At 40.9% G+C, this 13,593-nt stretch overlaps 1 protein-coding gene and 1 long non-coding RNA gene across 3 annotated transcripts; one reads left to right on the top strand and one right to left on the bottom strand.

Annotated features, from left to right (window-relative positions):
* Positions 1–541: 541 nt before the first annotated feature.
* On the bottom strand, positions 542–13,105 carry hpn (hepsin). 2 transcript variants are annotated; one of them, XM_076150477.1, is made up of 13 exons: positions 12,926–13,105; positions 11,716–11,868; positions 6,769–6,876; positions 6,511–6,552; positions 5,561–5,690; positions 5,347–5,466; positions 5,177–5,217; positions 4,244–4,409; positions 3,707–3,897; positions 3,392–3,487; positions 3,118–3,260; positions 2,780–2,944; positions 542–2,558 (listed from the first exon to the last, which is right to left on the bottom strand). In XM_076150477.1, the coding sequence occupies exons 2-13, from the start codon at positions 11,750–11,752 to the stop codon at positions 2,514–2,516; spliced, it is 1,284 nt and encodes a 427-aa protein (XP_076006592.1). In that variant the 5' UTR covers positions 11,753–11,868; positions 12,926–13,105; the 3' UTR covers positions 542–2,513. The 2 variants fall into 2 exon arrangements, with proteins under 2 accessions (XP_076006592.1, XP_076006593.1); XM_076150478.1 differs by lacking the exon at positions 12,926–13,105 and adding an exon at positions 11,949–12,021.
* On the top strand, positions 10,747–13,205 carry LOC143000964 (uncharacterized). Its single transcript, XR_012963678.1, has 2 exons — positions 10,747–10,837; positions 13,091–13,205. It is a non-coding gene; the product is annotated as an uncharacterized LOC143000964 (long non-coding RNA).
* Positions 13,206–13,593: the final 388 nt, after the last annotated feature.

Raw genomic sequence — 13,593 nt, forward strand, 5'->3', positions numbered from 1 at the left:
TGTCATTTATAGTGTACCCAATTTTGATGTGTGCTATATTGCGAGTGTGGGAAGATGTATGGATATTGCTGTTGCTTCACCGGGTCACCAGAGGGCGTAGGTGGGCACTTTTGACAACTGCCAAAGAACCACTTACCAGGTAAAGATACAGTTTTGTTTGAGCAGACGGAGTAGAAACATGGAGACAGATTGTACATTTCCATGTTAACCCAGATCTCCCTGTAATTTGTTCAGTGCCTTTCACAAATAGGGCATAATAACGTCATTGGGTACCGACATCACTTTCACCCCATTCCTTTATGAACGAGTCATAGAAACTCAAATGTCACTGAAAGGTCATGTGTCATGTTTGGATGAGACGATGAGGAAACTCATTTATATCTACATTTGGTCGTTATGAGTTGGTGGGAAGTATTTTCTTTGCCAATCAATCTGAAAAACATGACATGAGGCTGCAATTTGTCTAACTGAGGCGACTCCCTTAGCATCAAACATAATCACTGTATCTATACACTGTAGTAAAAAGTATAGTTTCTGAGAACATGATTTAGGTTTTTATTGCACTTGTATCATTACAAATTGTGGATCATTTACATGTAACAAATCTAACAAACATCTACTGTAACAGAAGACAAATATTTACAAAACATCAAAATACTGATTTGAATATCAGCATCATCAGTTCATCAAGATAAAGTTCATCTGTATCAACAAAAAAGAAAAAGGAAATAAATCAGAGTGAGTAATTAATCAGTCAGCAGATACTTTACAAATGTATGACAAATTAAAAATGAAAGCGTTTCAGAATAATTTGAGTATTTGAGTGTGTTCAGTACTCCTCCAAAATAAAGCTCACCAGGAAATGTTTGCATGGTGGACGAGCATAAGTTAGCTGGTTGATACACTACTACTACTACTAGTGTGTTCACCTTAAAGTACTTAAAAGTCCTTCATACTGAGCAATTGTTCAAAGTAAGATTCTTGGGTAGCTCAATTTAACAACTAAAGTGTGTGAACACAGCATATAGTAGTAGTCGCATATTGTAGTAGCTGTATACTGGGTATGTGTGTTTGTGTGTGTATATATCCAAAAAGTACATTAAAAGTGTACAACAGATGGACGATCACTACAATATTATGCCAGACTTGTTCAAAATGCAGGATTGTACCCTTTATTTTAGGTTTAGTTAACAGTTCCCTCAGAAAACACAGGACTGATCAGTTTGGTATGGCGAGGGGTTAGTGTGTGGACCATCCATCCCTATCCATGTTCATCACTCACTCATTTGTACCAGATGATGATTTAATACACTGACAATTCTTAATTCACACAGGGGCTACTTGACAAATCTACTGATCGCAAAGTTCTGCATCCTCCAACTGCTTGTTTGTAGTCAGTCACATTTTTTTCAGACTTCTTCACAGAACATTCCTCAACCTAGCCACACTGCACTGTGCAATATATGATTGTTTGGTATTTATAACAAAAATAATCCTCTGATAGTAATTAGTGTATTATTGGCTTTATATTCAGATCTCTCACTTCAGTGGTTTAGAGTAAAGTTGTTTCTCAGCTTTCAGCTTCATGTTTAGGCAACATCTACTTCTGCTTTATGCAAATAAACAGAAAAAAATTCTCTTTGTGGTTGACAATAGCGCCACACCTGCATACCATGTATTTATGTGAAGAAATACAAAAGAAGAAAACGTTCTTCAAAGGGGTCATATGCTTTTGTTATGTCCCTTATATTTATAGTCTAATATACAGTAGTAGTGTTGAACATTGGCACATTTGTATAGAAATGAATCCAGTAAAACAAACCTATAGGTCCTGATCTGCCCTGAAAGATGAATTTAGTAATTTACTCTCAAACAAAGGTGACATCAAGGAATAAAGTTAATTTACAGTTACTCTGTGAGTGTTGCCTCCTCGCCTATCAGCTCACCAACTGCAGGTCATCAATCAGAGCAGGAGACAGGAGGGGGACATAACCAGACTTTCATGAATTTCACTTTCAAGAGTTTTCATGCTACAGAGTAGAAGTGAATCAATGTGTTTTTTGTCGATGAGGGGTCAAAATAGAGCCCTAAAAGGTCTCATTTAATGTCATTACATGTAACACAGCTCTCATAAGACGACTTGATGATTGCTCCTTTCATTGATATCAGACTTTATAATGTCAGCCTCTTCTCCATTAACAGTATTTTACTTTTGAATTCTAGTGTATTTAAGAGAGCAATGTATCTGCCTGGAAAGGTGCAGAACATGTAGTAGCCAGTAGTCTACTGGCATACATTGGTAACATATACAGTATAACAGTAAGTATTAAAGCTGGTAACACATTTCTACAGTAAATTGAAGAATTTTAGGTAACAAGGGGAACACATGCGACCACCTGGGACGCCACAGCCTTTCATTCCCCCTTCACATCACTCCCTGTTGGCACTGCAGGGTCTTTCCATACTGTTTGCTTTCCAAGAGTGGAAAAAGTAGAAGTGTGAGTGTAGCACTCTCAAGTCCGGGCCAGTTTGTGAACACCTGGTGAGTTGTGATGGTTCTAAAGGAGGGAAAGGGGATCAGAAGAGTCATTTTAAAGTCAGTCTGTAATTAGTCAGCGTATCACTCTTTATGCTGGACAGAACAGAGCAGAATCTCCCTGGTGATGGTGTGAAACGGCAGTAAACTCTCTAGTTGCCCAAATGAAGGGTCTGATATCAAATTCAGGCACCATCATTGAAAAAATAAATCAAAATATCAAAACAAATCAATGGGTCTCACCCTCATGGCCGTAGAAATCCAGGGCAGAAATCGTGACACCCTGGTGTAGACGCCAGGCTTCTTGGCCATAGCACAGCCTGTCCCCCAGCTCACCACACCAAGCAGACGATACCGGCTGGTCTTAGACAGGCAGTCCTCCGCCACAAAGGGACCACCACTGTCCCCCTGAAACCCACACATGATCACTACAGTTCACATTCAACAATCAAAACAGAGAGTCACAGACGTCAACAGTGAAAGTGAACAGAAACACACACGTACCATTGCATCACACATCACACATCCAAACATTGCATCCCATTTAGAGTTGAACACACTGTAAATACAGACACACTAACCTGGCAAGCGTCTGTGCCTCCCTTCTCATAACCAGCGCAGAACATAGTGGTGGTGATCTGGTTGTCATAGTAATCAGGCGCATTGCAGACATTATCACTGATGATGGGCACATTAGCTTCCTGGAGAACATCTGCAAGATGACCTGAGAGTATCCAAACACCAGAAATCATTCAAAACAAAGTGTATACATTTGTTATACTGTTAAAATAAAGCTGACATGAACCCTCTGCACACAGCGTTTCATGGTACAGCGGTAATGAAGTACAGACTCACCGTAGTATCCAACATTTCCCCAGCCGGTTACCGTTCCCATCTGTCCATCTATCAGTCTCTGTCCGTACGCTGGCAGACAAATGGGCTGGATGTATTCTAAACATAAATAAATGCATTCAGAGACACAAATACTGACATACAATCACCAAAATCACACAATCATACAATCTTTAAAGCCTCCCTATGAAACTTCTACACCTGAAAATATTTTGTCCCGGCAGGTAAATGACCACAATCTCCATTCTCTTCAAGTCATCATGTAATCAAGTGTGTGCAGACATGAGTGCTTGTTTGTCATCTTTGCTCCTGTCGTACCATTGAAGGTGAGCGGTTGCGTGAGGGCCAATACGGCGATGTCCCTGCTGTTGTCGTCAATGTTGGCGTCAACAAAGGGCAGGTAGCTGCTGTGGTAAACAATGGTCTTCACCTCGGCCACGTTGGCATTGACTGGTTTATTATAGATGGAGCCGAGCAGCACACGCCAGCGAGAAACAAAGCGATACCGCCTGGCATGCAGGGAAGGAAAGGAAGACGCAGTGACGCTATTGCTGCAAATACGGGGAAACACTTGGCTCTGGCAAATGTGAATTTTGCAGGATCAATCTAAAATCACAGTTGTATCATTTTCCATTAGAGCAAGTAACATACGTAAGCCGTCAGCATGTGAATCACTCATTAAATTTCAACTTTGACCTTTAACCTTTTGCAGCACAGATCTACTCATTTTCCTTTTGTTAGAACATGGAGGAAAAGCATAACCTCTAATATCAGTTACACAAAATCCATAAATAAAAGTCATTTCCCAGCATGTGCTTCAGGTCTTGGAAGTCTTCTGTCTAAATTCAGACTCACTCTGGGAAGCAGTGTGCGGCGGAGACAATCCAGCGGTTGGAAATAATCGATCCTCCGCACTGATGAACTCCATCATACTGCAGGCTGACCTGCCAGGGCCAGCTGCCCTGTCTGGCATCCACACCGCCCACTATTCGATCTGCCGCAAAACTACGCCTGCCGCAATCTGTGCAGGGAGAGGAGGGGAGGAGACGGAGCATTAATGCATGCAGTGTGTCACCGTGTGTCCCTGATTTGCTTAGTCTACACTGCGTTGTTACATTTTACTGGTTCAAGCTTTATTTTCTACCGTAGCCCCATTGTGCTGTGAGAGCCTAACCTGTAATATAGATCACTATCATTAGAATATAGATCAATACATCCAACAACTAAACCCTTTCTAGTTCATAGGAAGGTTTTGATCCGATCGCTTTAGCACGACTCAGAGGAAGACACAGATCTACTCTCTTTAATAGAGAATTAAATGTGTTCATGTGCTTTTACACCAGAGGAAGCAGTGTGCAGTATGGTGTGGCTCTTAAATATGTGGTGGCTCATTTTCATGTGGGTTCTCATTGACTTAAAGCTTGAATCAGTAATGTTACACAGGTAATGTACATCTTAGAACAGGCCCCAGGACTCTTGAAATATAGGATATTATCTTGAGTTTTGTACATGAGTAAACTAAAGTTGAAAGAATTAAAATCAGGGAAAGGACAAATAGAGCAAACAAGGTAGTAAGAATGAGAATGAGTGAATAAAGGATTAAAAGAAAGAGCAGGATAAAACATTAAATTAAGGTACGTGAGACAACCAGTGAAAGACAGAACAAAGACGGAAAGAGGAAAGTGGAAAACACGAGACATGACAAAGTAAATAGGAGGATTACGAGGCCGGTGTGTGGAGAATGATTTGAGGTGGAACGCAGAGTGTGAATCTGTGTTTCAATGTTACCTTGGCACAGCAGGGAGAGAACCTCTCTGCTCTCACAGTCACTGAAACAAACACAAGCACAGGATCAGTAACACAGGGTCACACAGGGAAGAAGTCATCCTGGCTGAACTGAAGTTTACTAGGCTAAGGGACAGGACAGGTGCAGAAACACACAGACAGGTGTTTGTTACCATGGGAACAATGAGTCTTTGATTTTCTTGCCATAGCTGAGCTCTTCCTCTCTGACACAGAAGAACTCTCCTCCATCACCACTGGCCTCTGGGACTAATGCCACTGAGTAATTCGCCACACTGAAACACACACACACACACACACACACACATGTTATTCCTTCTAACAAGTCACTGGTCTGCATGAAAATATCCTATTTTTAAAGCAGCTCACCTGACAAAGCCCACTTCCTCACAGCTGATGCTAGCCAGCAGCTCATTGGCTGAAGAGGAACACACTTGACGCCACCTCTTCTGGGCGGCGTCAAAGACTCTGAGATGCAGGTCAGGAGAATTCACCTGGACTGCAAAGGATGACGTCATGTTACCTTTCAAATAAGCTCGGTAAGCTAAGCCACGCCCCTGTTTTGATCTAAAATATTTCTCTTTGATTGTAAGAATTCACTATTTGAATACAAATGTTGTAATATTTGCAAAACCGGAAGAAAATTCAGGCCAACGCACATTCCTGACTGAAAGTGAAGGTTTTGGAATCACACATTGATCTTTACTCCCTCTTCGTTCCATATATGCCACATAAACTGAATTCATGCTGTGTGTTTAGATGTGTGTGCTGGTTAAAGAAGATATATGTAAAGTAAAACAACAAGAAAGACATATGAATTGAGCATGTTTGTGTGGTTGAGGAGATGAATGTTGGTCTGTCTTCATGGGTGGATCAGTGAAAATACGTCTACAGCACAATACATGGTCACAGCGACCAACGCCACCAGGTGATGACATCCATGTCATGCAGACCTTGGCGGACCCTCACAGTCAAGCAGACGCAGAAAGTGAAGACTTGCAACTATGCTGCAGGAAAATCTCACTAAGGTGAACTGATGCCAGAGCGCCTGTATGAATACAATAGTGATGTTTTAAAGTGTATTTGCTGGGTTGAAAGAGGAACCTCTGTAGTGGGCCTCCTCTTATCAGCATTCCTAGTTTGGCACCGCCTCAGTTCTTGCTACAGTACACAGCACTGCAAGCACAATAACATCCAAAATAATGGGCAGAATCAGCTTGAATGATTTCTTATTGCTGTAACTATCACTTAAACAGGAAGCTGTTCAGGGGGCGGCGATATTAACCTTTAATAATCAATCACTGTCCCCTTTTACTCACCATCATACTGGCCTGTGTCTTCCTCCATTGTGCAGTACGTGACTACAGAAAGGAGACATGGAAAACAGACGTTTAGTGAGAACCTAAACGTGAATAGGGCTGTGTTTAAGTGTGCACCTGCATAAAAGAAACAAAGACCATTCTTTTCATTGAGGATGAGACTTCCTGTATATGTTGGCAGTGTGTGTGTGTGTGAGGAGAGAGAGAGAGAGAGAGAGAGAGAGAGAGAGAGAGAGAAGAGGAGCACGTAGTCCTGACCTACGACCCAGGCGGCTGCTCCAATGGCTCCCAAAGTCATCAGCATCACGCACACTCCAACTACCCGACAGGGGGTCAACACACAGGTCAGAGAGATCCCTCTGCTGCCTGTAGACACAGCCACACACACACACACACACACACATATGAATGCATACATACTGGTCCACACACACAACAGCACTGAAGCTTTTCACTTGTCATAACATAACAACAAAAGGGCAAAGTGTTGAGAAGAGGCATGTTAGACTAGCTAATGAAACCACGGAACACATGTAATGTTGCAGGCATGAATCTACACACTATATATACATTTCATATTAACAATATATGGCAAATGATCAGATCGGATCAGTGTTTAATTTACTCTTAATGCTTGTACTTGCTGTCCCAGTGTGTTGGGGCATAACAGAACATTTCCTGGCACATTCTGAAAAGTACAAATGACAGTGATTAGATCAATAGTTCAAAGTCTACCATTTCTCCACCAAGAGAGAACAAACTCTTAAACTGGGATATAGTGGCCCAGGCGCACGTGTGTGTGTGTGTGCGTGCGTGCGTGTGTGTGTGTGTGTTGTTCGGTGTGATCCTCTCGGCCACTCAGATCCCCGTGGCCTGAGCAGAGCCTGTCAACTTGACCCACAGATTGAAGTGAATGGATTAACAGACATAGTTAGAAGTATGGAAAAGAACTAGAACTAGATTCCAGTCAATATACACGTCCTCAGTGACATCATATCAGATTCGCCTTATTATTCTCCTTTCTATCCATTGAGTGAGGGATTTTTTGCAGCAATATTAGTTCACTTAGTTTATTCATTCGCAATCTAGTAATGCACATATTCAAATAATCCTCCTGTCAATCAGTCAGGTACATTCCTCATAAATGAAGAACATCACAGTTCATTTCACATCTCATCATCATTATCATCATCATCATCATCTAAGCTAGGACAACAAACAACAATGCACACAAAAGCAGGAGGCTGGATTAACACGTTTGACACAGACAAGTTAGGTGAGGCCACAAAGCAATAACTCTTGCTGTTATGTGTTACATCATGCTGTGTTGTTTTAATGGGTTTGACTCCTGGTAAGAAGAGCGGGTGTGTGTTGACACGAGGCTGCCAAAGCAGGAAAAACTATCTTATAGGCAATCTCACAAGAGTCTCTTCTCAGAATTGAACTTGCAACTATGCATTACTAATCACGATTCACAAAGTGCCACCCAGCTCCATATACGTGCACATTCATAACACAAGACCATCACACCTCGAGCAACCGTCACAACAGATCCATCAGACATCATCAACAGCAGTAAATAGCAAGAAAACACAGAATTTCCTTTTATAATCTCTACAGAATGTGATTAGTTACACCAAAGCAGAGAATACATACAACTTGTTATTTGTAAATGCCATTTCTTTATGATTTCTTACATCTTGTGATTTGCCAAGTTTTCCTATAAATCCTGACATCAGAGCCACTTCTTGTCGACTTATACGTGTGTACGCGTGTGTGTGTGTGTGTGTGTGTGTGTGTGTGTGTGTGTGTGTGTGGATGTTTCCCACATAAGCGAGTGTTTACTTTTTGTAAAGTGTCCATATGAATCAAGTATGGCTGTGACTTTAAAACATAAAACAGAATACATAATGGAAAAAACGTTTGTGGAAGGTATGGCTAGATTGGGATGCTGTGCTGTGCAGTCTGATTGCATCGCTCTCTTTCTGTTCTCCATCAATGAAGGTCTAGAAATCACGAGTGTGTCACGTCCCTTCCTCAGGCTTCCCTTCTAAAAGTCAAGTCAGCACATTAATGGTATTATTGTTCCTTGGGTTGTTGAATTGTGGATGTTAATGTGACCCAGGGGTCCGAGAGAACCAGACAAAGCAAATAATGGCAGAAAAAAGTGCAAAGTGAAAAATGAAAAGGAGTGGTCATCAGTCAGTCAATGTACATTTTAGTTTCCAACACGTATCCTGTTTCCTACTTCCTACTCTACCTACACGCCACACACACTACCTTAAACCGGAGCTCCCCACCTCCCCTTGTCCCCATCTCCCTTCGTCTTTCCTTCACTCTTCCCCCACACACTGCTCCTCCCTTCATCACAAGACTCAGAGAACAAGTGTACTATTGTCTCCATTTCTACCTGAGCTCACCTTCTGGAATCACTGTGCTATTGTGCTATGGGGTAAGCTGCACTTGGTAAAAGGTAGAGAATGCAGTGTATGTAGTGTTCTGTATGATAGATACAGTAAAGTACATACAGTATACTGTATTATAGATACAGTTCAACAAAGACTACCAAATACAAAGATAACCAACATAACCTCTACTAATATTGCTAATATGTCACTATCATTTTAGGCATTTTAGGCATTTTAACAATGTAATTTGTGAATTTGCCCTGTGGTAAGAAGTATAACCACTTAAGAATAAAATAAAATATAGTTGATATTTGGTTTATAAGGTTTATAAGGTCTATATTATCGACAGCAGGAACGGTGCTACACATCATATTTTGTCGTGAGGCTACTCTGCCTTTAAGATTTCAGGTCTGCTTCCATTTTGTCAACAGAAATGTCCTCCTGCGACCACTGTTATAGGAATAAAGGCCTATCAGCAAATACAGCTAAATAAATGTTACAACTCTGTGCTTAATTTCAGACTTTAACACACTTGGACACCTAGGAAATGGTTGCGCAAACAATCAAAAGCACTGTAGGAACCACTCTCCAAAGTAACCAAGTGTCCCACCAAAGTACCCACTGCTCCTGTCTTTCTCTGTTTGTCTTAACCATTTTAGATTCTAATAAAAGTGATTAAATCCACCAAAGGATCCATCCATCGAGTTTGTGCACTCATCTGTGTGTATTAACCAGAACAGAGAGTTGCAAGAGCAGGTAGAAACCATATATTGATTGTATCAACAGCAATGCACAATCAAAGTGTTTCTAAGCATCACAATTATACAATATAGAAATTAAAGAGGCAGTATGACTTTTGAAACATTTACTTTGTACTCACAAAAGTGTGTGTGTGTGTTTGTTTGTGTTTAGATCCTGTATATGTAAGTGTGCGCGTCACTCGCTTATGATGTCTGCAAAATGGGGGTGATAAATACAACTCCTGAGCTGGAACTCAAACCGGCAACCCCATAACCCAAAGTCATTCTACCGGCTGAGGAATACAGCCTCACACACGAAGAATCCTTGGAGGAGGACTGAGCCACAGACATTCCCCTTCTAATGTGAACATTCCAAGCCAATCTGATCTGCCATCTGCACACACACACATCACAGGCAGCAGCAAATATTGCAATAGTAATATAGTAACAGTAACTTTAACTATGTGTGGTCAGTTAAGGATGTGTGTACTTAGCTAGTTGACCACAGTGCAATTCAATTACTAGGGGTTACAAATTGTTGATGATAATGATTTATAATGATAATCTAATCTATCTGATCAAAACAAATCTTATATAGTCAGTATTAGTATTAGTATATTAGCAGAAATCTTATTTTTAACAATAGAAACATGACATTAAAGTTCTTAAAGAGATTGTAGTAGAGGGGTTCTTGCTACACTGTTAGTTAGGAGTGTTTCCAGAGGTTATTAAAAGCCCTTTGATGGACCTTTTGAAACTATTTTTGTGTGTAGGGACATACGCCTGATGTCTTTTTGGTTCTCTAGAGCTGCTGCATACAGTCATAGAGATGACTCACAACTGCTGCTGGTAGTCATGGAAAAGGTTCTGCGCAACTTCATAATAATCCTCATCTATGAAAATCCTCTAATTTAAGCGCACCAGTGTACACAAACATCGGCAACACCCCACCCTGCCACTCCCTGTCTGTCTCGTTCTCCTGCTCTCATGATTACACAACAAAGACGACATGTTTCTGGGTGTACTCCCTTCAGTTAGGCAACACCAAGTGTGTAAGTCCAGTGATCGTGTGAGACACCAGGTTACAGCACAAGGACCAGGGACGATCCATAATAAAGATCCTGGGTGTGTGAAGACTGACATGGCTCCAGGTCCATTCACAGGAGCCTTCACTGTAAGGTAAGCTCTAACATGGCATTTAAAAGTGTTATGCTCCTGACAATTCTGTATGTGAAGAAGTAATCATTTTAACTTTCAAAGATCTAGAGTTCGTCCTAAGTCATAGTCCAGCACATGATGTTACAAGTGGATACCAAGAAGCAGTAAAATGCAGCAGGTTATCTTATCATTACTTCTGTTAAACTATTATAACCATTATATGAGATGCAGTTAACCCATTAGGAGCCATATAGCTACTGGCAAACAAACTATAAGACAGATTGTGCCATGTAAAACAAATATAACAGGAAGACACATGGTTTCTGTAGTTTCAGGTTTTAACTGCTAGTTCTTGCTTTTGGAGTTAAGTGCATGTGAACGGAATATGAGACATATGTGACATACATGTACACTATGCGAGATACATGCTCAAAGATGTCTGTGAATTTGACGACAAACTGTGTGGTTACTTGTGTGACTATCATCAGAAGTCATTTGTTGTAATATTTGTGTAGGGGTGACAAGCAATGGGTAATTTTTCATAATGATGATAGATTTAAGAGAAAATGTGAGAGCAAACACGTTACTTTACCTACCACCTCCCTGAATTCCACCTAAGCAAGTATATAGGACTAGTGCTAAATATAAACACTTCACTTTATGGGTTGGGATGAACTCTTTACCCACAAACCCCCTCAACAAAACCAGTGTCCAGCCAGCTTCAACAAACCAGTTAATGGTTAACAGGCAAGTCGGCTGATGTCTGTCTGGTCCCAAATGCAGAAAACAGGAATGGACTGCTACATGACCAGTGCAGCTTTGAACCTGTGTGTGTGTATGTGTGTACTGAGACTATTGGAGAATGACAACTGAGAAGAGAGTTCAGTGCGTCTACTCACCCATCTTCCCCTCTCTCATAACTTTCTCAGCGTACATTGGTGTACAATAGGAAGCAGTAGGCACAAGTGGACAATGGTCTGTCTCTCTTTCCTTTCTTGTTTCCTCTCTTCCTGTCTTCGGGCTAGGTTGTCTCAGCCCTCTGAAATCCCTGCCTGATCAAATAATAAGGAAATATGTCAGTAAAATTGGACTGGAGGGTCAAATATTCTTTTAAAGACATATTTACACTGACTTGACTTGACTTTGATCAAACGTATTACACAGCAGTCGCTTATTCACTTGCATGTTGCTTCAAATGTTCCAAAGTGCAGTTTGTCACTGGCAGAACATCTAGATTGAGGTTTCTTTTAGTTACCCTGACACAAAAGGTCATGAGTCTGATTGTGCTGTCCCCACACACCACACACACACTGACAAACACAAACACATGTGCCTGCTCCTACACACCTACACCCTGTGCCAGAGAGCGGCCTATTCACAATTTAAAAGGATGTAATAACTGAGATATTGTACAATTTAGAGTGAGACGTGATCCTACAACCACCTTTTAATCTATTCAATATCATTATTGTGTGTAGTAAATGTGTGTCTGACTGCAAACAACAAATCTATTCAAAGTCAATCTTGGCTTACTCTAATTGATTTATGCTTTAATATATTGAAGCACATAGTCAAGAGAAATATGTGCATTAAGAGCCTCAATGTGTCTTTGTACACGACTGGGCTTATTATTAGCATGTGGTGTTGCCTTCACATGTCCATGTCATGTCCATTAACCATCAACAAAGGTTAAACCACTCACAGCTTTCACAGCAGACAACAGGAATGAGACATCGAGTTATAGTTTCTATGATACCTGATCATCAATGAGACATTCTTTGTAGCCAATTTCATCTTTTTTATTATCACTGTAACAGTTATATGCTGTAATAATAAGATTGTTTGTAATATTAGTATCGTTTCTATGATTATGATGAAAATAAACATAAATAGGTAGGTTCGTGTTATGGGACAGATGTGTAACGGGTTGAACACAACATACCGATAAAAAAAAGAATACGTTAAACTTTAATAATTAGGCCCGGTTCTCATAACTAGCGTATGTAGCTTAATGTAATCATATCTTCTTTGAATTATTTCGAGATTTAGCATGAAAACAAAGGAACATTTTTTGGCGACTGGCCGTTGAACACACTCACACTGACTCACCTGTTGTATTGCGGCAGGTGGAGTCCAGGTTTCTTTAAAAAACTCGATATTTAGTCCACTTTAAAAGAAAACATAGATGAAAAATATCTTTTGTTGTGCTTTTTCCTCGAAGACTCTGTGGACAAACGCTGCTTTCACTAAATCTCCTTTTTGTTCTCTTCACAGGTTACTGACCCCAAAAACGAAAAACAAGCAGCGACGGCTTCAAGCGACCAATAAAAAAAAAAGTTTCCAGTCAGCCAAAACCACCGAGGTCCGCTTGCAATAAAAAGTAAAGAAACATTTGAAGGCCTGGACGAAGTGAAGCAAAGTCAGTGAAAACGTGTCTGTACGCGGGGTTCGTCCTCTTGTGTCCAGCGGTCAGCTGCACTCAAGACACACACACACACACGCACGCACGCACACACACACACACACACACACACACACACACACACACACACACACACACACACACACACACACACACACACACACACACACACACACACTGACGTCAACTGTTACGTTTAGGAATGGACACACAATGGAGCACACGATACACAATCTAACAGGGACTGGATGGAAACACTAACAGAAGTGATGCGTTCAGAAACACAAGAGTGCAACTGAGTCAACACACAAACACTTAGGTTCCCTTTGCTGCACACGAAACTTAAAACCTCCTT

Source organism: Genypterus blacodes, unplaced genomic scaffold (genome assembly GCF_046128005.1).
Source record: "Genypterus blacodes isolate CSIRO-AG114 ecotype Tasmania unplaced genomic scaffold, CSIRO-AGI_Gbla_v1 ptg000052l_1, whole genome shotgun sequence".
Lineage (NCBI taxonomy): Eukaryota > Metazoa > Chordata > Actinopteri > Ophidiiformes > Ophidiidae > Genypterus > Genypterus blacodes.

Excerpts from the sequence above, each read along its gene's own strand:
- hpn (XM_076150477.1), bottom strand. The coding sequence starts at position 11,752 with ATGTACGCTGAGAAAGTTATGAGAGAGGGGAAGATGG. Across the intron at positions 5,691-6,510 it reads AGACACAGGCCAGTATGATG|TCCAGGTGAATTCTCCTGAC; the intron begins GTGAGTAAAAGG and ends CATCCTTTGCAG. Across the intron at positions 5,218-5,346 it reads AAAGACTCATTGTTCCCATG|TGACTGTGAGAGCAGAGAGG; the intron begins GTAACAAACACC and ends TGTTTGTTTCAG.